This window comes from Ahaetulla prasina, chromosome 3, assembly GCF_028640845.1.
Source record: "Ahaetulla prasina isolate Xishuangbanna chromosome 3, ASM2864084v1, whole genome shotgun sequence".
Classification (NCBI taxonomy): domain Eukaryota; kingdom Metazoa; phylum Chordata; class Lepidosauria; order Squamata; family Colubridae; genus Ahaetulla; species Ahaetulla prasina.
The window spans coordinates 153,764,769-153,790,617 of NC_080541.1; the positions used below are offsets into that span (position 1 = coordinate 153,764,769).

Sequence of the window (25,849 nt, forward strand, 5' to 3'; positions counted from 1 at the left end):
TCCTAATTTCAGAGCACAGTACATACAATCTAACTTTAGATTTTCTTTTTAATTGCATTCTTACATTCTCTCTTTAATAATACATCCTAAATGATGTGTCCCTCAAGGAAATTATTCGAAGTGGAATTTGCAGGTTACTAGTTTACTTATAATACATTTTACAGCAGGCTTTACAGCTCATTAAATCTACCCTGACTGGCCTTTCTGAAGCATGGTGTCAAACTCAGACAATTCTTATGACTTTTTATGTAATTATTTACTGTGAATCATCTTAATAAAAGCAGAAATATGCAAACAAGTTTTCAAAACTCCCATCAACTTGAATGGGCAAAAACACATCACAAACCATCAGTTTGTTCCGTATTGCTTTCCATGCTGCATGCCAGTTTCATCTGTTATGAATTAACTAATGAAAAAGGACAAGAAACAAACAGTACATTACTGTTTACAAAGAGCAGATTTATCTCAAACCCACTGAAATGCGCAATCAATTCTAAATGGCCACAAAACCCCCATTTTCCTAAACAGAATAGTGATACTGAGTAGACATGTGAACTTGGACTATATTATTGAAATTCATTTTACAAACATTTTGTTTCAGTAAGATTCTCATTTGACAATTCAGGCAGGAAAAAATGTGTGTCCATGCATGTATGGTTAGTGTGCATTTTTGTGCTTGCGTGTTTGTGTGCCATTCCATTTCTATTCATGATATAAATATAAAAGCAATTCTTTATTTCCATTGAAGAATGAAGGGGAAATATATACATGCATACATATACATACATACATACATACATACATATTTGTTTTCTGAGGTTTTTACGGGTGTTTGTATGTAGGTCTTTGGTTGTTCGGGTTTTCTCCCATGTAAAATTGGAAGTGTCTTGGCGACGTTTCGACAAAGTCTCATTCGTCATCTTCAGGCTTCAGCTTTGTGCATTGCTCCCAGAAGCACGAAGCTGAAGCCTGAAGATGACGAATGAGACTTCGTCGAAACGTCGCCAAGACACTTCCAATTTTACATGGGAGAAAACCCGAACAACCCAAAACCTACATATATATATATACACACACACACACACACACACACACACCGTATATATACAGGTATTTAGATATATTACAGAGGAAATATCAGTTTCCATTCATGACTGGCTGAATGGATTTGACCAATATGATGCATTCCAGATGGCAACAGACTAACTGGAATCATGAAGTTTTAGCCCAAAATTTGATTTGCAAAGAAAAGGAAGAATATCAAGGCAAGCAATTTATATATGAGAAAAAATTCAATTAAAATGCAAAATTCAGATATAGGGATTGTGACACAGACGGCCTCTGTGGTATCTATATTTAAGAGCAGATTTGTATTTTCTCATCTTCTTAGCCCACAATTCAGTTCCAATTTATTTATTAATCTCTGAGTGTAAATGTTCAAGATTAATTGATAAAATGCACTAACATCACTGTTAACTGCTAATGATGTTAAAGGCCTGAATGTATTTTTATATGAAACAGTATTCAAGGTGTGATTTGGATTTGGTCAAAAACAAATGATCCAGGACAATGTTTCTTAAACTCTACTGCCCCCAAAACCCAAAAGCAGCTTTTCTTTGTATGTGTTATATTTACTACATTAAAAAAATAAAATTGATATGTTTTTGCTACTACTGTACCACTTCTCACTATTGTTTAATATGATTTTAATAACATATTATTTTAAAACAGGCTGAAAATAATTCTGTTCTTTAGGTTCAGTAAGAGGGTCCAGGGAGACCCCACAGGATCTATTTTAAGAAACACTTATCTAGGAGTACTTATAGAAAGGGCACCTCAACTAAGCCATCAATACTACAGCTCTAATCAAAGAAAAGTTTGTGGATAAAGAAATTACAAAAAGCTTTAGCAGAATAAAAATTTTAGAGCTAGGAGAGAACTTGAGATGGTTTATTTTATTTAAGTCCACAGGGTTTTTGTTTGGCTTTTAGAGTTTCTGGATCACTTTTGATTTGCTTATAAGAATTACAGGATCTAAAGTATGCCTTTTTCTAGCTAAGGGGTTTAAAAATGACATCAGATGCCGAACATAAGAATAGCTATTGAGATCTTTATACAGCATTCCAAAGGTCAGCAGCACCTGGCCACTCATGAATCTGCAGAACTCGATAAGATTATGCCAGGGATAAACTAATGCTATATAAAAAGGTGGAGAACAGCAGATAAGAGAGAATAAGTGACTTTGATGAGACGAATTTTTTATTCCTTTTAAGAATTTGATCTGAAGCATAACATTTCAGCATCCGACACACAATACAAGCTGTGCTCCTAGCAGACAACTAAAGAAACATTAAGTTTGTCTATTTCTTTTTCTGGAGAATGTTTTATTATGTTATCTGGAAGGATTTAAAGTCAATATATTACAGAAGTATATAAAAGTATTCCTTCTTTTACACATTTCATTCTTTTAACTTGGATTATGTACAACATATTTTACGTTTTGTTCAAAAGCAAGTTTCCAATTTGATATCACATTCTACCCCAAATCACATAATTTAAAACTGGATCCGAATTTGGCAAAACAGAATAATGTCCATATATCAAAAAATATTCAAGAAAAGGGCTTCAGAATATGGAGGACCACAAGAATAATACCTCTGTAAAGCAGTCACATTTCTTTCCAGGTTTTTGCAGGAACCTAGAAAAATATATTGGTGCTTTAATAGGTCCATTCATTAAAGCCACATTTATAAATAAAACTTATTAAAGCAGCCACTTCTTTAAATGATCTAAAATAACTTTCTTTTTTTTATATTCTGATGGAAGCTTGAAAAAAAAAGATATCCCAGTTTTAAGGAAGCACTGTGCTTATACTTTTCCACATTTCAAATAATGTTTTGAATCATGTACCCTGTTTACCCAAAATACTCATCTCCCTGCCTATGGCAACTCTGGATGGAGCAGGTCAGGAAGAGTTGACAATCACTACTTCAATCTCATGGTTGTGACTAATCATGGAGCTATTCTTCCCCAAATCACTTATTTTTAGCAATTACAATAAACATTTATGTAAGAGAGGTTCAAAACAGTAAACTTGGTTAATGTTTTGATAACTTTGTCAGGAAATCTGGAGACAAAAATGTTGAAAACATAATGTAGACGTTGAGTGGAGGAACTTAGTTCCAATTCCTTACTCAAACTACATTTTATTGACTCTTACAATTAAATGATTAATATACATTTCAACTCAAAAAAGACTAACAATAAAATATATCCAATGAAGTATATGAAATCATGGTAATTAAATTTTAAGACATTCTCTTCTGGCTAAAGAGAAAGAACTTAATTCCTTTCCTAAAAGAAAGGAATGCAGAAGTTATGGATAGGTCAGGTTTCATATCAGTGGGCAGATGCACAAATTGTTAGGCTGATTTGCTTCACAAACCTGTTGTGAAAAGCTATATATCTGGCAAAAGCATCTCTTTAGCATTTGAAATGAAACATTTCTGAAAGCTAAGTAAAACAGTATATTTATTTTTTCAAGTTGGATGCTTCCTATTTTATGTAATTGATTACAAAGCCCACAATTTTCCAATATAAATCCAAACCTATTATTACGCATTTAAAAACCAACAGGAGAATTTCTAAACCTGAGAGTAGTGAAGTCTTCTCTTCTCAGTTAATCTGGTTTAGAAAAGCCTTGTTGATTTATCTTCAGATATCAATAAATAATTACAATTAACTGCAGTGTCCTATTAAACAGCTCATCTATAACAAATTTCCACCAATGTTTATCAATAAAATTATTGTTTTTTCTTGTTTTTGCCCTTGTGTCTTGTGTCCAGCTTGTTTTATTTGACAAGTAAAAGTACTTGGGAAATAATAGTCTGCTTTGATGGAGTAACTTACAAAACAGTACCCCCTCCCATGCTCTTGCTGAGAATATAGCTTTTGTGTAGAATGCACATATTGTCACTTTTTATTTCAAATAATCCAGACAGTTTTATCTCAGACAACAAATGTCTGCTTACAAAGCCACATTGTTTTATAGTCAAGCATAAATGAATGTTGTTGGTATATGAATATTACCAATACCTACATATGCAAATTCCTAGAAAGTTTTATATATCTTCCCTATCCAGAAATGTACTTAAGATTCTCCCAGACTGCAAGATAGATTTCCCTATTAATAGATGAACCTTCCATTTTCCCTGATCCTATTACTGTATTAAAAAAAGAAAAGCGATTAAGAATTTATAGAAAAATGCAAATTATTCACAGTCACTAAAATTTTGTAGTGTTGGCCTCCATTGATAAAATGGATGCCCAAAAAAATGACTAGCAAATCAAGCAAGTAGGCTTGCTCTAATTTAATATAGGAACACTTTTGCCATTTCTTTTCAAAATTTCTTTTATTCAAGGTTTCACATTCTGGGTGATAGGATTATACTCAATCCTAAAGCTAAACTAAGCTCTGTTGACGTTGATTTCCCACAGATTTTTGCCAGCTATAAAAACATCCACCTCTAAGCCCTATTATATATCTATTAAACCAAAGGCAGATATCTTGCAAGAATGCCAATAAAATAAGATTAATTTGGCTTGAAGTTACCTCCACATCAGTATTCCATTCCAGAATAAAAAAAACCACAACTTTTGATTTATTCTAATAATTTTTAATTAGTGTGGCTCCCTTCCGTCTACTCTTCCCAATTTCTCCCTAATTTTCTTTCAAGTGAGAAATGAAGCCTTTTTAAAAAAAACACACACACACAAAGGCTGTACACGCCTTCTCATTTTAAACTGAACTTTCCCGGAAAAATAAAGTTTTATTCAAATGCAAAGACCACCAGGAACATATGTAGATAATTATCTCTAACAAATCGCAATGATTTTTTAACAGACCACATGTGAGAAGTGTGTTTTGAAGACTTGGCCTTCAATACTTTATCAACCCAATAGGGGTGGGGGGAATAGTCTTAAAAGTTGGTCAGGCAAACCAGGCTTTTGAAGGGCAATATCCCCTGAGAGAGATTGCTGGTCTTCATTCCGTGAAATCTAAATGAGAGTTCCTACTACACTTTTTTTTTTTCAATTCAAGCCCATGAGCCGTATCTTAGAACAGAGCCAACATTAAACTAAATAGATATGTAAAAGCTTTTTTCAGGATATTCATGGAGTAAACAGTTGCATTTGTCATTCAGCAGGCTTCAGAAAGAAGTGAATGGGAATATATTATTTCACATGTTATGCTCTTAGCATGTATTTTTAGCTAAATCCCAATTGAATACAAAATTAGATGGAGGGAGAAGAAAAGAAATCTGTATTTTCCCCAGACAGAAGATCCTTTTTTCATAAATAGTAACAGACTTAACCTTCTGAACACTTTCAAGTGTCATAACTGAGCCATCTCTATACCACATGTCATTTTCATAAGAATTGAAGGGGGGGATAACTATAGATCAATGAATCCAGCCTGATTTTAGAAGGAAAAAACAGTCTTAAGTCTTGCAGTATTTATCTCTTCATACTGTAAGGAACCATACTTATTTATACTTACACATTTCATCTAATGCTTTTAAACACAACATAAATCTTTTTTTAAAATTTCCAATGATAGTTACAGGAACACACAAAGTGTTGTTGTTTTTATTGTTGCTTGGATTCAATCAAATCTCCAAATTTGTCCAAAGTAAATCAATATTTTTTAATCAAACTATGGTCTAAATTATATCAATGCTTTGCAACACCTCGGATTTCATCATCTATAGAATTAAAAATACAAGATACTCACAAATCTGCCTCTCTCTGACCACAACTAATTATCATGAGTCCAAGTACAATAATGGGTAATAAAGATACTTACAGAAAATAAAATGGCAATGTTTGGTATGTAAAGTTGTGAATATATTGACTTTCCAGATCTCTAATGGGATGCCTCCTAAGACTTGGAAGGGACCTTGAAACCTGTGATAAAATCTACAAAACCTGGAGCTCATTCCCACAGCCATACCAATACATTTTTCTCCTGTTCTTAAGATGGGAGGAAAACAAGTCTTTATATAGCCTTCCTTACCAATCTCAGCAACAAGGCTGATCAGTGCTGCTGTCTGCATACAGAAATGCCCTCCCCATTCCAGTCTGGTCAAATTCATCATCTCCTCCTTGTTTGAGTGCTTTTGTATAATACAAGATCAATCACCAGTGAGAACAGGCTGAAATTGCCCAGGCAAAACAAAGTTCTTTCTCTGTTTCACAGAAGAATTCAAAATACAGTCAAAGCTCCTATAGTTCTCTAATTCTGCCACAACTATTGCTTGATACTTGCAAACTGGGATGTGACGGAAGGGTTGGTGAACAAATTGGGCATTTTATTTTCCTATTATTGAAAGGAATATTGACTTCATGAAACTGCTGCATTTCATCTTCCAACTAAGTCAATATTCCCCTAACTAAACCACATACAAATAAGGGAAACAACTCCTGGTTCTCTTCTTAAGCTCTATACATTCCAGCAGCACAAAGTCTTACAATAGGACAAGAAGGGGAAAACTAATGTTGAACAGTATCAACTACCAAGGATTCTTTTCCCATAAAACCCAGGGATGTACACAGGAAATTTATTTTGTTTTTCCACAGAATACACTAATTCTGAAATAGCTTGGAGTGGCTTCAGTCTATCCTGGCAGCTACAAGCTACCAGCTACAAAACCAGAAGCTACCCTGTAAAAATATGTCCTCAGACAAAACTAAATGAAGTATCTTCATACCTGGGTAAGGAGTTCCATAGTCATGTTCTTCATGTAAACACAGAAAAACTGAATATGATATATACATACATTTAAGCACAGCTTGCTATAATTTAGCTACAATTCTATGCATACACAAACTCAGTACAAAAATTCAGGTAGTTAAAAATACACATTTGATTATCTTGTCTTTTCTCTGACTTGACAGGGCTACTCTATTTTATCCTGATAAGACTGTGAAAAAGGAAGGATAACTAACTCAAGATGAATTACCTGACAGGGAAGGAAATCAAACTTTGGAATCTTGTTCAAGTCCAACACCTACTCACCACACTTAATTTCTGATGATGTATCACTCCATTTTTTAATCTTGACATTTTTAGCAATAAAATCATTTTTGAAAGAAAGGAATTTTTAAAAAGGCAGCAAAATTGCAGCTTTGGTCACACTATAATTAGTTTTTACAGAATTCCATGAGATTTACTTCTAAGAAGACCCAAAAAATAAAATTGCATCAATAACTAGTTTGTGAATTATCATCTGTTAAGTGGTACTGTAAATTGCATCTGATTTCCAGTTTTTTCAGTAAGGTACTATACCTGTTCCTATTTTTATGGTATTTGAATTGGTTAATGACACAAACATGCAACACCCATTCATTTCAAGAGAACGTAAATGGATAAATGATGTTTTATACTGTTAGCCTATTGCATGTATAATATTATAAAACTACTGTGCTTATAGTATGCAAGAATTGCAGTGACATATCTTAAGTCTGTGAAGCTGGGGAAACTGAACAGAGATAAGCATCTAGTAGAAATCACAATGATGGAAAAATGACAAATTGTGCTTAGTACTGTCATGACTTAAATTCTAGCGCTTTGGATTTATGTCCTGATGTTGGGTGCAAGTATGTCAACCACAAGATTTGTGTCATGACACAGTTTGTCATTGGTACCTCTTAGTACCCCTATGAAAAATATTGCAAAAGAAAAAAAGTAGCTTATTCTTTTCTCTAATTTAAATATTCCCTTAGATGAACAAGTAGGAAAGTAATTTTAAGTGGAAACAAGATATAGGCTGACAGTAGCTCATTTTCGATTTCAGTGACCTGATTTTGAAATGAATTATGCGTATTTTCAACTTACTACACATCTGCCAGTAAGACCTAAAAACCTATATATTCATAAATGTGATTATGTGTCTGCATCTCTCTATGAGCATGTAGATGTTTGCCATCACATTTTTACAGTGTATCAAGAATATTTAAATCAATACTATGTTGGTTTTATATAATTTCAGATAGATAGATATAGGAAAAACAACTTCTACCAAAATAGTAGAAAGTCATGTGAAAGAATAATCCTAAAATATGTCAAAAATAACAGTAACATAACATGACAAAAATAAACTAAAAGTTCCAAAATACATCAATGTATTCCAAAATATGTGACTGAATAGCATTCCTCCAAGGGACACATGCAACAGAAATATGAAGCATCATTTCAAAAATGAATTACATTGCCCCTTCAGGCAAGGATGAATCATAAATCTGAATTATATTTTTTTTTATTCTTACAAATTACACATTAATGTATCTTACCTTCTGAACACTGCAGGAAGCTGACTATCAGAAGCAGCCAAAACCTTTTCATTCTGCAATCAGAAGCCACCATTATTGACCCCCTTTAAAACCGTTTTCTTTTTTTATTCCTTAACGATCCCAGTTATAAAATGCCCAGCGTCATTCAAGAGGGTGGTCTACATCATTCATCTTCATAACTGGGGAGAGAAATGAAAATGAAAATAATCAACTCATGTTCACCGTTAAATGAGACAGTAGAGATCAGATTCTATGCTGATGAGAAATCTGGCTGTGAGGGAAGACAAAAAAAATTGTCTGCTTTCCGTTAATAACTGAAGAGAGACTTCAATTAGCAAACCATGAGAAAAGAAGCACGTAGTGTGTATGAAGGATGGTGGCACATTCTTGCAAGAATTCCAGGATTTCGAGGAACTTTCAAGCTAAAAAATGCTGCAAGGCCAAAAGACATCTAACAATACTTGTAAGAAAGAAAGCAGGACAGTTGCCTCAAGAAACAAAGCAGGAAGACACCACTTCCAAGCATCCTTTTGCATTCACATTTTCAGGATCAATGTGATCCTTTGGGTAACATGCAGCTTCAATACCTGTTCAAACTCGGAGCAAAGAACTGAAAAGGTGTAAGATTTTTCTGAGATAGCAGGGTTCCATCCCTGGGTTAAATTCAACATCTATAGTTACTGAAGACACTGCTTCTTGGAGCGCAGAGGTTTGTCTTCATAAACATTCTTTACCAATAAGAGAAATGGGGTTGCAGCTTTTATCCCAAGGGAAATAATTTCTGCCAGGGATGCCTGGGTATTACCGAAATAATAACATTTAAAACTATGCTTTCGAGGCTGTGCAGAATGCACCATTCCCAATCAGTAATTACAGACCAAGAGTATGCAAACTGAACTTCCGATAGGGCTTTCATGCAGCTCTGCATTAATTATTTCATTAAATCTGTTATTAGACACCAATTACCTGGCTGCCTTCCCTCATCGCCAAAGCCCTTCTGCATTAATACGACAAGAGAATGCTTGCATCTATTTCTCCATTGCTTTTGTATATTTCTATCCAAAACTATTACTCATCTCCACCCAGAACTAGAAACTGATGTATATCTGTGGATTTTCTCTGTGCTGAGAAGCAAACTGCATTCTACAACACAGCAGGAGACGAGGCATTGTGCACTTCCGTGAATGTTCATCTCTCTTTGAAAAAGCTGCCTACAGCTAAGGCAGCAAAAGTTATTTTTGCAAATGCAAACAAATAACTACAAAGCTGTGAACAGTTAAATCTGCCCTGGTCGCCTTTGTTTGACTCACTACATTGCCAAAGAATAGAAGAGTCAAACCAACAATGTAAGTTCCAAACTTGCTCTTTTTCAAATAGCTGGGAAAATATGAATCGTGCCAAATCCAGCTTACTGTTGCTTGGCTTTCAAAATGGCCAAATTCAGCCTACGTTACATTTGTGCCTAATAGGGTTAGAAAAATCACTCATAACAGATGTGCTGTATGATCCTAAAGATAATGCTCAGAAATTGTTTCAATGTCCCTTATTTTGGAATATGCTTAGAAGTAGAGTCACTGTGGCAAGATGGGAAATTCTATATCACATAAATTAATATGTTAGTTCATTGTCTGTTTCTGGTCCTTGAATGAAGGAATAGTAATCTTTGCATCCTGAATATTTTGAAAAATGTACACCTGCCTATAATTGCACTGTAGTAGCTGCTTTGAGACAACCAGTAAACTCTCTTTTGTTATTTAATGCAATGGTTTACTCCACATTAATAAAAGGAAGGAAGAAAATTGGTTAATTACACGTACCGTATGTATCCTGCAATTCAGAAGATATTTGTAATGAAAGTGCAAACAGGGAAAAATAGGAGTCTAGTTTCCCAAATCCTTACTGTTTTTAACTCCCCTGTATACTTTTTCCTAAATTTTTATACTCTTATAATTGGTAACAGATCGTCCATAACTTATAACCGTTCAAAGTTACGATGTAAATGTAACTTACTGTAAAGTTGTAAACATGACTTTATGACCAATCCTTGATGTTTCAACTGTCACACAACCCCCATTGTCATGTGATTGTAATTTGGGCACTTGGAAATTATTTCCCATTTACAACAGCTGTAACTGCTAGAGGTTACATGATTGTGATTCGTTATTTTTCTGTCTGGCTTCTGACAAAGAAAATTAGGACAGCTAGTTTTGCTTAATGACTGTGGGTTATTTGCTTAGGCCCATGGTAAAAATGGTCCTAAAATCAGGTCCAGACATATGACTTGCTTTGTGACCACAGCTTTTTATGAAAGAAATTCCACTCCCAAATGTGTTTCTATATCAAGGATTTACTTGCATGCTATAGCACTCTGAAAAGAAAAATTCTTGAGTAGGTAAATATTCAGGACCGATTTGGAAGAAGGATGCTATCTCAGCAATCATTCAGAAATTATTCATGTGGCCTATTCAATTTCAGAAGTGGTATTAGGCTACCTTCAAACTACAATTCAGTTTTTCCCACTTTAATATACCAGTGGAGTATGAAAAAAGCACTTTTGATGGGTACAAAAACAAAGGTTCTAAAAAAAAGAAAAGATCAGTCCCCCTCTCCCAAAAAAATGTACAACTCTCTTGCTACTTTCAAAAGTGTGACAGAAGAAGTTCTCGGCAGATACCTAGAGGTATAATAAAAAACAAAGGAAAAGAGAAAAGATCTATTGCTAGTTAATCTAGAGGTGACACATCAGCTGCTGCAGGAGTATCCTGAAGCTGACACAAAGGAATAATTACGTTATATCTTGAAGTCTTATACCCACAGCAAGACGAGCATTCTCTAGTGAAAAATCTATAGCATCCGCAAAGAAACAAGTTACATGTATCGCTGAAAGGATGGTTTGTCTTTTTATTTTTATTTTTCTGTCTGGCTTCTGACAAAGAAAATTAGGAAAGCTAGTTTTGCTTAATGACTGTGGGTTATTTGCTTAGGCCCATGGTAAAAATGGTCCTAAAATCAGGTCCAGACATATGACTTGCTTTGTGACCACAGCTTTTTATGAAAGAAATTCCACTCCCAAATGTGTTTCTATATCAAGGATTTACTTGCATGCTATAGCACTCTGAAAAGAAAAATTCTTGAGTAGGTAAATATTCAGGACCGATTTGGAAGAAGGATGCTATCTCAGCAATCATTCAGAAATTATTCATGTGGCCTATTCAATTTCATAAGTGGTATTAGGCTACCTTCAAACTACAATTCAGTTTTTCCCACTTTAATATACCAGTGGAGTATGAAAAAAGCACTTTTGATGGGTACAAAAACAAAGGTTCTAAAAAAAAGAAAAGATCAGTCCCCCTCTCCCAAAAAAATGTACAACTCTCTTGCTACTTTCAAAAGTGTGACAGAAGAAGTTCTCGGCAGATACCTAGAGGTATAATAAAAAACAAAGGAAAAGAGAAAAGATCTATTGCTAGTTAATCTAGAGGTGACACATCAGCTGCTGCAGGAGTATCCTGAAGCTGACACAAAGGAATAATTACGTTACATCTTGAAGTCTTATACCCACAGCAAGACGAGCATTCTCTAGTGAAAAATCTATAGCATCCGCAAAGAAACAAGTTACATGTATCGCTGAAAGGATGGTTTGTCTTTTTATTTTTATTTTTTCTTTGCAAAAACTAGTCCCGATTAGAAAAAACAGTCAAGCTATTTAGCAAAGAAGGATGGGCTGTCTTGTATTTATACCCACAGCACACATACATGGACAGGCAAAGGAAGAATGTTTAGGATACTTTATCGAACAAAAGCCTGAATAGTAATAGCAGACTTCACGAACTTTTATAGACAATAAAAAGTGAACCAATATGATCATTAGAATAACAAGAGTGCCCAGCTGAGATAAATTAATAATTGCAAGGGAAATAAAGCTAACATTTGATTATTACTGAAGGAGTTTTTTTTAAAAAAAAAATGAGATTTCTTTGTTTATGTTTTTGCTTTTGGGATTCAAAACAAAGTGCTCATCTACATACATCTTCCAAAGATGAGAAATGCATCAAAAGATTGGACATTGAAAAGTCTAAATGATTTTTTTTTTAATTTTTGCATGTCACTTCATTACTGTAAGCTGTTTGAAGAAACAAGGAAAGAAAGCAAATATTTAAAACACTGGAAATTAAAGACCATTTTTCTAAAGGACAAAGAAACAGTTTTCCAGACTGTGTTGTTATTGTTGTTTTAAAGTGACAATATGGTTAGATTTATGTTGAGGTTTGGTCCATCTGAATTGTTGGAATATATAAAATAACAGAAAGCAATGTCAAGTACAATATAAATATTACAGTAACAGCTATTGGCTGGAAGGTAATGCAAAGAGATACTTCTGTGTGGAATGAGGTTGGCCATAACAAAATGTATCTTGATTTTTGTCTCTTAGATATTATGACAAACCTGAATTCCAGCTCTTAGGGATTAATTGAACCATTTCTTTCAAGCATTATCTCCAAGGAATGCATATTTAACCACTGCTATTGAAATGCAATGATTTTAGGGTAATATTAATTCAAGAATTTTTAAGACTTTTTGTAACACCTATATCTATACAATGATACCTATTTTTTTTAAAAAAAAATCCTTCAAATAGGAATGAAGACATTTGACTGCTTATTTTTTTCAAAGAATTGGCTAATGCATCTCGAAGAAGGAAAGACTTTCCTTTTTATTGAAAATAACCAATAATTTTATTATATGACTCTAGCATAAGCAGCATGCTTTATCTACCCTCCCCTGTCCCCCACAAACATTAGCAGGTATAAATCCTGGAGCCAGAGAATACTTGGGACCAAGGATGTTGCTGACAGCCTAGTCTTTCAGACCATGTAATTGCACAGATAAGGAGACACAATCATTAAAATCTTGCATCAACAAAACCCAAAACAGGCAAACACCAGCAGGAAAAGCTGTATCGGGTTACTTCTATGCAAACAGAAAATGTAGATCATAGTAAGTGGTCATTCTTTGCAAATAGCCCATTTCCCTTCAGACTTTAAAAAGAGAAAAAGCTCATACATAGCTGGGCCTGACAGTGAGGAAGGGAGACAGCCTTTAGAGCCAAAAAGCAGATTAGATTTCAATGCAACTAAAGCTGCCTGGAAAACTTCACTTGTAACTTAAATCCTTCCCTCTGGGAAACAGCCTGATCTTCATCAGAAGAATTTTACTTTGGAAAATTAGAGCATATATCCTAAGCCCATTTAAAACAAACAAACAAACAATATCAGGAAGGAAGGAAGGAAGGAAGGAAGGAAGGAAGGAAGGAAGGAAGGAAGGAAGGAAGGAAGGAAGGAAGGAAGGAAGGAAGGAAGGAAGGATTGCTTTTAGGGACAAACAAAAATCAGCTTGAAATTAAATTTACATTTAATCTTAGCTATAACAATGGTTATAGCTATCTGTTAAACTTTTCATAAAACTGAAGTATTTTAACTCCAATCTAAGGATTGGATCTGACATAGGATTACTGGGCTAGAATGCTTCCTTAGATACTATTCTATCAAAGATACTGCTTCTTTAGATACTGTCCAATGGTTCTGGTAGCCATTGTGTCATACTGCCTGGTTCCTAAAAGTCTACAGAAGAACAGCAGATGAACAATGATTCATCATCATCATCATCATTTTTATTTACATTCAAAGACTGTAGACGAAGCCAGCCCCTTCTTCAAGCACAGTCATTTGCAGAATAAGTACCAGTACTTTTAACTATAGCCTTGAAGGCATCTATAGCCTTGAAATAAACATTTCTCTTTATTGTATCTCCTAAATCTCTCGAAACTTATAAAATTAATAATGATATCAAAATAATATTATATAATATGTTTCTCACTACCAGGACAGAGTGGTAGCTAGTCGGTTGTCCAAATGTGAGCCAATCTTACATACCCAAAGCTGGACAGTTATCCAAAATCATTTTCAGAACCAGGTCTTTCATTCAGTGACCTTTGTCCAAATATTATACTGTTTCTCTTTTTAGTATGAGAATGATAACTCAAGATGGAAAACTTGGGCTTTGGGCTACTTGCAACAGGCTAACAAATTCAGTACCAGGATTGAATATGTATCACAGAAGAAATCAGGAAAAGCTATATTTCATAAAGAGAATATATGAATATAGGGAAGAACCTTAATCGTAGCTGAACTGGCTTAGCAGCACTCCAAAGTTGGCAGGGGCTATTTCACAAACTGTTGCTAGGAGTGCAAAAGCCAGCAAAGTGGTGGCTAGATCTCCCACAAAGTCTGGTCCAATGCCAGAAGCTTAGTGAACGCTGCTGGTGTCCAGAAAGAAAGAGAGCTAGTGTAAACTCCCTCAAATTCACTGAAATCCTCTAGAGAATCATGATACATGTTCTGAGAACCTCTGGCTTAAAGTTGAGGTGAGCCAGCTACAGTCTTTCCACAAAGCTTGATTAAGTTCCGCAAGAGTGCTGGGATCGCAGCCATTGAGCAAAGCAGTCACATATCCCACTTAGCAACTATTTTGCTAGAAGAGCGAGATTCTGGTCCCAATTGTGACTGTTAAGTGAGGACTATCTGTAAAGTATCACGGAAGGGAACGACATAGTGTCAGTCACCGTATTATACTAAGAGAATCATTTTTATGAACTCAGATGCTGTATGCTCTGAGTGAGAGATCAGTGCTTTAGCAATACTTGAAACAGTATGAGATAAATATACACCAGCCCTGAATCTAAGCTGAAAGTGAGATCACAACAGACTAGATCCTATGTTAATGGTTACAACCCAGTTTACACACAAAGAAAAATTTACTGCCTAACAAACAAAACACTAATGCTTACAGTGTTTCAAGCATTATAACTTTATCTTCTCCGACCACATAGTCATTGAGGTCTACATCAGTTACTTTCAGGGAAAGAAGTGAGGGCAAGAGAACAGAAATGAGGGAAAAGATGGCTGCCACTGTCAAAAACCATATCATAGAGGTTAGCTTCTTTTCCTAAGAGATTTTGTTCATTTCTACACAGAATATCTCCCAACTCACTGATCTGTTCCTATTCACATAAAAAAATGGTCTCTCAGATTAACAATTTAGGAAAGCAAAATCTGCTTCAGCTAATGAGGCAGTAATAATACTCTATTCCCAATATTCTCTTTCTTTCCTCCATACTTTCTATATTATCACTATCATAATTGTTACCAACATTCACTACACTTTTGCTCCAATTCATTCCAAGTCATATTACTTTTTTTAAAAAAAATGTTTCAGATGTCTTGTGTGCTAACCAGCCATTCAGTTTGCCCTCATGATTACTCTCTGGATTGGCAGGGGGAGAGAGGAAACAGAATGCACAAGAAAGTCAATTACCACTATTATCAGCTGTAATATCTTAGCCTCATGCTGAGCATGTTAAATATGCTGATAGTTTGGACACCAGAGGCACAATCTGTAGATGTTTACCATTCTGTTCATTAAACACTCCTAGGCCTGTGCAAGAACTGCAAAATAAATAGGTCTCATACACTAAATTTGAAGGGAAGGGAAGGGAAGGGAAGGGAAGGGAAGGGAAGGGAAGGGAAGGGAAGGGAAGAGAAGAGAAGAGAAGAGAAGAGAAGAGAAAAAAAAGTAGTCTGCAGTAGTCTCATCTTAACATCCCAATATAGGATATGTTCACTTTTTTTAAGAAGAAACAACAGCAGACAATTTAATGGTTTTCCTAGTTCCTATCAAACAGTACCTCTATAGATAGATAGTATTAGTAGTGATTCAGTTTCACCATGGAATCCCACTGCACTCCTTACATAAAGTAGCTTCAATTCTATCAACCTACATGGTAAGTTCATTTTGAATGCAACCTAATATACAAAGTTGGAGGGGGAGGAAGTGACTTAAAACAACCAACAGCCCATTTCCATGTTCTGTTTTTAATTAAGTTTCATTCTGTTAAAACTATACAAGTTCTTCCTTTACACGAAAGTATGGCCATATAATATGTTTTGAAATGAAACAGTTGTCTCAAGTTCAGAATGGGCCATTTTGACTCTTCCAGAACTGTTTCGAAACTGAAGCAGCTGTTTTAAATTTGAAGTAGGTATTCTGAAATTGAAGTAAGTCTCATTTCATACCTGGAAGAATTCCAGAATGGCTAGGATAAGCAGTTTCAAATTCAGGTTTGCAATATTTTGCATACCCCTACCTGAAAGAAAAATGAGGTTTAATGGTGAAGGTGGTTGAAAGGGAGATATGTCTGAAAAATGGCTGTGAAGTTATGAACACAAAGATGGAACCAATGGTGGTGACTTTTCCCTCTCTTTTGCATCATTGCAGATATTCCCTAGATCTGTGATGGCGAACCTATGGCACACAGAGCCATCTCTGCAGACACGTAAGGAGTCACCCTAGGTCAGCATGCGCATGCGCCTCCTGCCGGCCAGCTGATTTTTGGGTCTCTGCCATGCATATGGGAGACACACATTCATGCAATGCATGGGGGGGCATGGGAGAGTCATGCGTGCATGTGGCATGACTCCCATGGCCCATTTTTGGTCCCAGGAGGCTTCAGGGAAGCCTGTTAGGCCCAAAATGGGGCACAGGAGGGTCGCACATGCATGCACAGGGGATTGCATTATGGGTGTGGGCACACGCGCATGTGGTCACGCGCACACACACACTTTTGGCACCCGAGGAATAAAAGGTTAGCCATCACTGCCCTAGATCCTGTTCAGGCATTACAAAATCGGTTAAAAATCACCACTCAAGTATAGATGACAACCTTTTTAGAAGATGCAAGTGTATTACTTTATAGGTAACTCAAAGCAATGAACATACATAATATTCACTTCTCCCATTTCCACCCCACCTCCCCGCGCAACAGATCTGTGAGATAAGTTGGGCTGAGACAGAATGACTGGCCCAAGGTCAGTCAGCCAGCTTTCATCATCATAAGGTGGAAGTAGAACTCATAGTCTCCTGGTTTCTAGGCAAGCACTTTAACCACTATATCAAACTGGTTTCCCTGGTTTTTAAGTTCTTTTTTCTATCTATCTGTTTGTCTATCTGTCACCTGCCCACTCATTTACCTATCTATCTACCTAAGAGCCTCCCATCTTAGGAGAAAGCGATTCTGAGCAACATACAACAAAATTAAAGACAATAAATATTTAGTTTTTGAATACAGGCAATCCTCGTCTTACAACCACAAACTGAGCCCAAAATTTCTATTGCTAAGCGAGACAGTTGTTACATGAGTTTTGCTTCATTTTATGACCTTTCTTTTCACAGTTGTTAAGTGAATCACTGCAGTTGTTCAGTTAGCAACATGTTATTAAGTGAAACTGGCTTCCCCATTGATTCTGCTAGTCAGAAGGTTGTAAAAGATGATCACATGATCCCGGGACACGGCAACTGTCATAAATATGAGTTAGTTGCCAAGTGTCTGAATTTTATTCACAGCAGGGATACTTCAATGGTCATGTGAAATCCGGTTAAAGTCACTTCTTCGTTGCTATTGTAATTTCAGTCACTAAATGAACTGTTGTAAGTCGAGAACTACCTGTACTGGGAAAGTGAATTTTGAAAGTAGTCAGAAAATATTCTACAGCAGTGGTAGTCAACCTGGTCCCTACTGCACACTAGTGGGCATTCCAGCTTTCATCATGGGTGGTAGGGGTTTTGTCCGATACTGAAGCACTTTCCTTTTTTTTAATTTAATTGACTTTTTTAAAAAAAATTTCATAGCATTATTTAAAAACATTTTCATTAGGTTTTCATAAAATTCCCTGTGACAATTTAAATTTCTGAAAATATATTATTTGTATTGCCCGCGCATAACTTTAGTTCACATTACGTAAGTGAAACTAAATGGCGCTATAGTATAACTGCAAACAAAAGAGCCTCATCCCAGAATAGCTCACACATCTCCCCCCGAACCGGTGGGCGGTTAGAAAAATTTACTACTAACAGAGATACAAAAGTGCAAGGTTGACTACCCCTGTTCTACAGGCTGTAGAAAGAGAGATCATTACCTGCCTACAGCTCCTGGATCACAATTTTCCCACTCCTGCCTATATTATGTACAGATCAGGCTATTATGGTTTGTTCAACAACCCATAATGAAAACCTGGCTTACTGTTAAGAATAAATGCAGCCATTAATTCAATAGCATTAACTCCTCTGTTATTAACTCCTTAGCCTAGGTAAGAAGACATCAATCAAGAGTTGATGACCAGGCTCAAATTATCATAATTCCAACACACATTCTAGCTCTCCAGAGAAGTCTGTAATGCTGGGAAAGATGGGAAAAAAAGTGAATGAGAGGATGGCCACCAACAAGATCAATGGATTCATTTACATTTGTGACATGAGACCACTGAAAGATTTGAACTACCAGGTGGGGTGAAATTGTCCTGACAAAAATCTATCTCTGTATTCATTAAAGCAGGGGTCTCCAACCTTGGTCCCTTTAAGACTTGTGGACTTCAACTCTCAGAGTTCCCCAGCCAGCTTTGCTGGCTGAGGGACTTTGGGAGTTGAAGTCCACAAGCTTTAAAGAGACCAAGGTTGGAGACCCCTGCATTAAAGAGTCAATATTGAATTGGTGGAAGATAATCATTCAAGGGGATATAAGATTATAAGCTAATAAAGATCCACCCATCGTTAAGTGAGTATGTGTTTCCTCAAAATAAAACAGATAATTTATTAGAAGGATTAGCAAACAAAGTAATGAGACTATGATAAGACATGCCAACAGCTCTGGATGATATATTATGCTGCTTGACGGTGAGATTAGTAGCATATAAATTTAATGAATAAATAAATTTACTTGTGGCCTTTTTCTTCTCAGTATAAGAAAAATGGAAATAGGAGGAATAAGTGAGTTAAGAGAAAAAAATAAGTACACGCATAACGTTCATACCTGACAATCCCAGTTCAAATGTTAGCCACCATCCAATCTCCACCAGGCAAAATAAAACCAAGCATGAAGATTTAACAAAACAAATACATTTGTGGGTTACATATACCATCCTGTTTACTTAACCCCATTGATTAATTGGGTTAAATAAAGCCTTATATTCAAGGTACTGCAAGTTGCAACTGTAGTTTTTATGGGCTTGAGGCCAATCGTTATGCAAAAGGATTCGCCTTCCACACACAATGTAACTGTGTGAAGGTATGTGGACTATGCAAGAAACACTAGTTTAAAGTCATTTAATTTTTTAACAATAAATGAAAGAAAATTGGCAATTAAATACCTTACATTAGATGGAATAATACCATGAAACTGGAAATATATTTTGCCCAAAAAAGTTTCTTTAATAGTCTACATGAGTGAGCTAGTTTATCTTTCAGTTTCCAGGTTAATTATATACCATGTTTTCCCGAAAATAAGACCGGGTCTTATATTAATTTTTGCTGCAAAAGGCTTTAGGCTTATTTTCTGGTTAGGTCTTATTTTTGGGGAAATGCATCCATCTGGCTGACAATCTTAACGGGCTTATTTTGGAGGTAGGGCTTATATTACGAGCATCCTGAAAAATCATGCTAGGACTTATTTTCCAGTTGGGTTTTATTTTTGGGGAAACAGTATAAGCTCCTTAACTTCTAAAAGGACCATATGTATACACTATTCAAGTAGGAGTTTTTTTTCTGTTCTGTCCCAGTGATGATGCCCTTCTATGCCTTTTGTAAATGACTAAAATACTGTGATGGATGTATAGTGTTATTCCTTAAAAGTTACCATTTTTAAATCCTGAAGGAAGAGAAAAAAAAGTGATTGGGATAGCAGTTGTCTGATTCCACTGGAAAACCTTCACAGCCAATGTGGAAACACTGTGAAACCTGCATTGTCTAACTCAGGTTTACCTGCTTATACATTAAAGTCATAATCAGAGGTCTTCTCGATGGAGGTCAATGGAATGAATGGAGGAGCCCAGCCTATTCACTTAAAATGTCTTCTCATTAAACTCTATAGGCACCTACTGTATTATACTTTAAAACTGAGAATATATAATCTCCATGCACATTTTTTCTATACTTAAAATAGACTTGGAAAAGATTAATCAAGGAGAAGAAAAATGCAGAATGTAATTGATAGGTTAATATTTTATGCAATTATTCCCTTAGTTTGCAATAATAGATTCCAAAACACCAGCCATGTTTTTTCTGTTCAATATGCAGACAATGTTCTGCAATGTTTTACACTGTATTAGGAAATCAGTTTCACATGATGTTTAAAAATAAATCAGTTTCACATCAAAGTGGGCAAAATTGAACAGAAAACAACCTAAAATCATAACAGCCTAAGTAGAATAAAGAAAAACAGCTTAGGCTGACCATTCTCAATTCTCAAAGCTGTGCTGATGGACATATTATCTGCATTTACTGCTAATTAATTCTACATTCTGATTCTCCAAGAAATAACACAGGTTCCAAACTAATATTTGTGATAGCATAGTCTAATCACTGTGCAGCAAAATATGAAACAAAATCAATTGTAACTCATAAGATGTAATCTTGCTACTCTATTTGGCTCACTGTGCTGAATTCCTAGCTCATAAATCATTGTTACTAGCCATTCAGAGGATCAATATTCAGATTCCCTCTTGGTCTATACATACAACCACTAAATGAAATAATAATGACCTAAGGTCTGTCATATATTAGGTCATCAATACCACCAGCAGAGATTTCTTGGCAAGAATGAGGTAATTGAAGATAAAACAAATCTAATTTAAAAAAAAAAAAAAATCTGTAGCAACAGAGGGGGAAAAAAAGAAATCTTCATAAGGCCTGAATATGTTCATAAGCACAGTCCTAAAACCATTACCTGCTTGACATTTTATGAAAAATTTACATTTAAGGAAAAGTCGGCTTTTGTGACACTGCTGATGCTAAATATATTTAATTAGACTGTAAACATACGATCGTTAAATGCTATCTTGTCTAGTTCTGAATCCCCCTCCTCTCTTCTATATCCTCTCTTTGTCTTTTAAAAGCACCATTAGTACATCTGTAAAGAGAATTCCTCAACTCCTTACTCTCATTCCGATAGCCCCAAAGTCCCAGTGGAACAAAGATTAGTCCCATTAAAAACCAACAACAAAAAATAAAATAAACTATTAGAGTGCTTTCCGTGAAGCCTTATTCCCCAAATGCTTTACAGACCATTTAATTATCTCAAGGTAGTGGAACGCCTCTCTGCAGACAAACGTGAAAGCTACAGAGCTCTTTCTATCTCTTTCTAGTATCCCGCTTGTAGATTATGGTGCTATTTTAATCTCTAAAAAGAGGGAAAAAAATGGTGGCTGACATATATTACTTAGGGTTATATATATAAAAAGAACAATTTCTTGAGATCTTTAAATTACCACCAAAACAAAGCAAGAAAATCCATAAGGGAGGAATGTATATAATACTATCAGCTAGCTTTTCACCTAACCCCACTATGCATATCATCAGCAGAAAAAACAGCGCCTATTGCCAGTCATTGACATAAAGTGATTTTCCAGACATACCACTTTACACAGCAGGGGAGTTGCACATTTAGGAAGCTTTATAATAATTATGTTTTTTTAAATAATGGAGGGGAGGGGAGGAACCAACTCTCTCTGGCTTTCCAGTTTGTTCTCATTCCCTTTCTAGACCATTAGAAGATTTCACAAACAGCAGGATAGAAAGCTGCACAGAGAAACCTTCCCCCCATCCAACCTTAAAAAGTGGCAACACGCTTGACGTAGACTGAATCTTACGTGGTTTTTAACTCCAACCACACTACATAGCATTATTGCCACAAGATGTGGAGGGCAACAACAATACCAACACTGCTCAGCTGATGGAGGTAAGAGGTCTACAAAGGAAACAAATGCTGGAGTTTCATACAGAACCTTCTTGCCTTTAAGGATATGGCAAGAGATAATGTTTTTTACATGAATTTTATTTGGGCATAAAATACGCAAGGCTGCATTAAACAACCCTCAACTTCCAAAACTTTGTGTAGATTCCAAAGAGCCTCACCCGGCTCCCTCCATATCTCATATATTAAGGGTCAAGTATGGTGCTTCTTTAAAGGGCCTCTGGTGGCTCAACAGGCTAATGCAGTCTGTTATTAACACAGCTGCTTGCAATTACTGCAAGTTCAAGTCCCACCAGGCCCAAGGTTGACTCAGCCTTCCATCCTTTATAAGGTAGGTAAAATGAGGACCCAGATTGTTGGGAGCAATAAAAGTTGACTTTGTATATAATATACAAATGGATGAGACTATTGCTTAACACAATGTAAGCCGCCCTGAGTCTTCGGACAAGGGCGGGATATAAATTCAAAAAAAAAAAAAATAAGCTGAGTGAAGATACCAAGACGATTGAGAGGAGCTATGGTGGCACAGTAGTTAGAATGCAGTATTACACGCTAATTCTGCTGAGTGCCAGCAGTTCGATCCTGACCGGCTCATGGTTGACTCAGCCTTCCAGCCTTCCAAGGTTGGTAAAATGAGGACCCAGATTGTTGGGGGCAATATGCTGACTCTGTAAACCACTTAGGAACCCCTTTACAGAAAGCACTATGAAGCAGTATATATGTCTAAGTGCTATCGCTATTGCTACCAAACTTAGGACTGTTATTATGAAAAGAAAGATTAAAGTTGCATTTTGCATGCAGAACTGGCGCTATTCTAAAGGCATTCAAACAAATGTCAAAGGTTATGTAACTTTTCACACTTTTTAAAATTCAATTTAAAGTTGATGGGCACATTTTAAATTGCATTTTTAAAATTCAAATTTGTATTACTGTACACTACTTTAGCGTAAGGTTACAGGTACTGTACATAAAATAAATTCTGCAAATATGTATTTCTTGCTTATAAGTTTTTCATGGAATTTAGCATTCCATAATTCTGACTAACTTTGAACTCTTAACCCCGAAGATTTTTACCATAAAGTTTAGGAACACAGCTAAAATAAATTCAAGGCTGCTTTGCTGAAATATTCTTATTTAAGCAATTGTAGATTTTAGTTGCTCTCATTTTCTTTTTCTTTTTTTTAAAGTTTATTTTGTTCATTCTGTGATTTTTCATATTCATAAAATCTTTTGGAATTTGATAAGGCAGTTATTTGGCCACTTTTGTATTTCAGAGATAAATATTTCACAGAATACAAAATTCATTTTGCCTATTCGAAATGCTTGGCTTAATAATTATGCTCATAATTTTTGGCCTGGCTTGCTTCAACATGCCACTAACAGGAATTACATTTTTGAACTGCAATTAACAGCACACTCCATTTGCCTACTAACCATCAGATAGTAAAGAAACATTGGTGGGTGGGTGTTTTAAATGTACAAATGAAGAGAAAATGTGTCCATACGTGAAAAAAGTAAAGAAGATTACAAAATTTTAATAAGAACATTATATTATGGTAACACTAATCTAGGTGTTTTACTGGAAGCAAAGTGGATTACTGTAAATGAAATTTTAAAATGTCCTTTCCATTTTATAGATAACACAAAATGACTACCTTTCATGTCTCCTGCGATAAGGATACATTTGCCACACGTTTAAATGGTGCCTTCACCCCATCCAACCCAATGTATAAATTAATAATTCAGTGACATTAATACAAGAAGATAAATGATAGAGCAGCAGGGGCACAAGGGCAGCATTCGAAACAGACGTCTTTGGGAGCAGCTAATACCTTTCTGCCAATTACAGGCAGAACTTTTCGACAATCTTCAACAGCATTTTTACAATCTAAATAGCAGCTTATGCACACACAATTTCACACAACTCAAGCTTAATAAATTTCCTGCTGGTACCAAACAATCATTTTAGGGGATTAAAGTGCAACATCTGCTACCATTAATAAGCATTTTATATAGCTGTAAGTATAAAAAGCAGTTTTTACTGAACTGCAACTCTGAGGGGGGAAAAGGCACCAGTTTAGTATAAATCATAGTTTTATCACTTTAGTGGTGATTTTACCTTATGACAACAATGGAAAGTATTACTGAAGTATTACTTATACAGCGACTCCAGAATGAAAATATATGCTAGGCAGAACTATTATTTCTCCAGTATGGCAATGTTCCAAACATTGAAAAAGTAAATTATACAGCCAAATGCTAAGCATTTCCAGTCAGACTTGTAATCACCAATGTGTTTTCAATTGACTTTTTCAGCTGTAGAAATATACTTTTCATTAATATTTGAGTGACATCTTCTCTTTAAAATACTTATTAATGCTTTAAAAAGTTATTAATAAATTGGATTGGTTTCGAAGCAACCTGCCAATATCAATATTGTTCCTGAGTCAATCTTCTTGTTAATGTAGTTGAAACAAAGACAGAATTTGGTTATGATATCAGTTTATGATAATCAACATAGTGAAGGAATTCTGGTACTTTCCCACCAACATCATGGAGATTAATTTGTACAGTACTAGACTATGAGAGGATTTTTTTTTAAAAAAGAAATAGTGCCGAAGGGAAGAGTATATGTTTTTGTGTGTGTGCCTGTATGAAAAGAATTAAAGCAATATACTCCACATCAGAGATCTAAGAAGCAAAGCTCCTAGTCAAAGTTGGAAAGTCCTCAGAGATCTGGAATAGTAAATTCTATAACAAACCCCAAAATACTATTTATTAGCATATGCTGCCCAAATGTCTTTGCTTTGTGTTGCCAAAATAACCTAATCCCTGCTGTTTTCATTCAGAACACTGGAATACCACAAACTATCATATTCCGTAGTAAAATAGGACTGAAAAATGAGGATGATAAAAAACTCTTGTTTCAATACTTGGTTGGCCTTTCAAAAGTTCTGAAATGACAAAATGATCATTACATTACCCTCAAATTCAAAAGTGAGAGAACACACAAGTACTTGATATCATTTACATATTTAATGTACCATGGTAGCCCAAATCAAATATTATTTTCTATATGACTGTTGCAGACAGATAGGCAACAGACCAATTGGGAATGGCTAGGAGGACACTCTTAAGCTCCTTCCAAATGAGACCTTCAGTGCTGTCATTTTCCTGATTCTGGATGGCTCACAATTTGTTTTTACAATGTAACTAATAAAAGATGGCAAGCACAAGAGTCCAAATGAATGAAGCAAGGGGTCTCATTTTTCCTCACAAAAGGCCTGGGTGAAGATCCAGATGTCCGTGATTCTTCTAAACAGCACCAGAATGGAGGCCATCCTGAGTTTGGGCTGGCAGGTGCCACTCTGAGGTCTGAATAGATGGAAATTATTTAATCAAAGGAACCCAGAGCATGCCAACCTTGCAAGTTTGAAAGGGTGCACAAATACTATCGGATATCAAGTTACCAGGCCTACTAATTATTATATATAATAGTGTAGGGCTACTTTCAGTAAGAAACAAAAACAAGAGTTTCATTGTCTTGCAGGAACTAAAAACCAGGGTCAAAATACAAGTTACCAAAGCCATTTTAAGACTAATTCAAGGATCAGCTGAATCTATTCCAGTAGTGGGTTT

At 35.5% G+C, this 25,849-nt stretch overlaps 1 protein-coding gene across 1 annotated transcript in view; it reads right to left on the minus strand.

Moving 5' to 3' along the window:
- ADGRL2 (adhesion G protein-coupled receptor L2) overlaps positions 1 to 25,849 on the minus strand; it is a 227,671-nt gene that overhangs the window by 172,548 nt on the left and 29,274 nt on the right. Inside the window, exon 2 of the mRNA XM_058174688.1 lies at positions 8,353 to 8,531. Coding sequence (XP_058030671.1) covers positions 8,353 to 8,425 — 73 coding nt within the window. The 5' untranslated portion in view covers positions 8,426 to 8,531. The remainder of the gene's footprint in view (positions 1 to 8,352; positions 8,532 to 25,849) is intronic.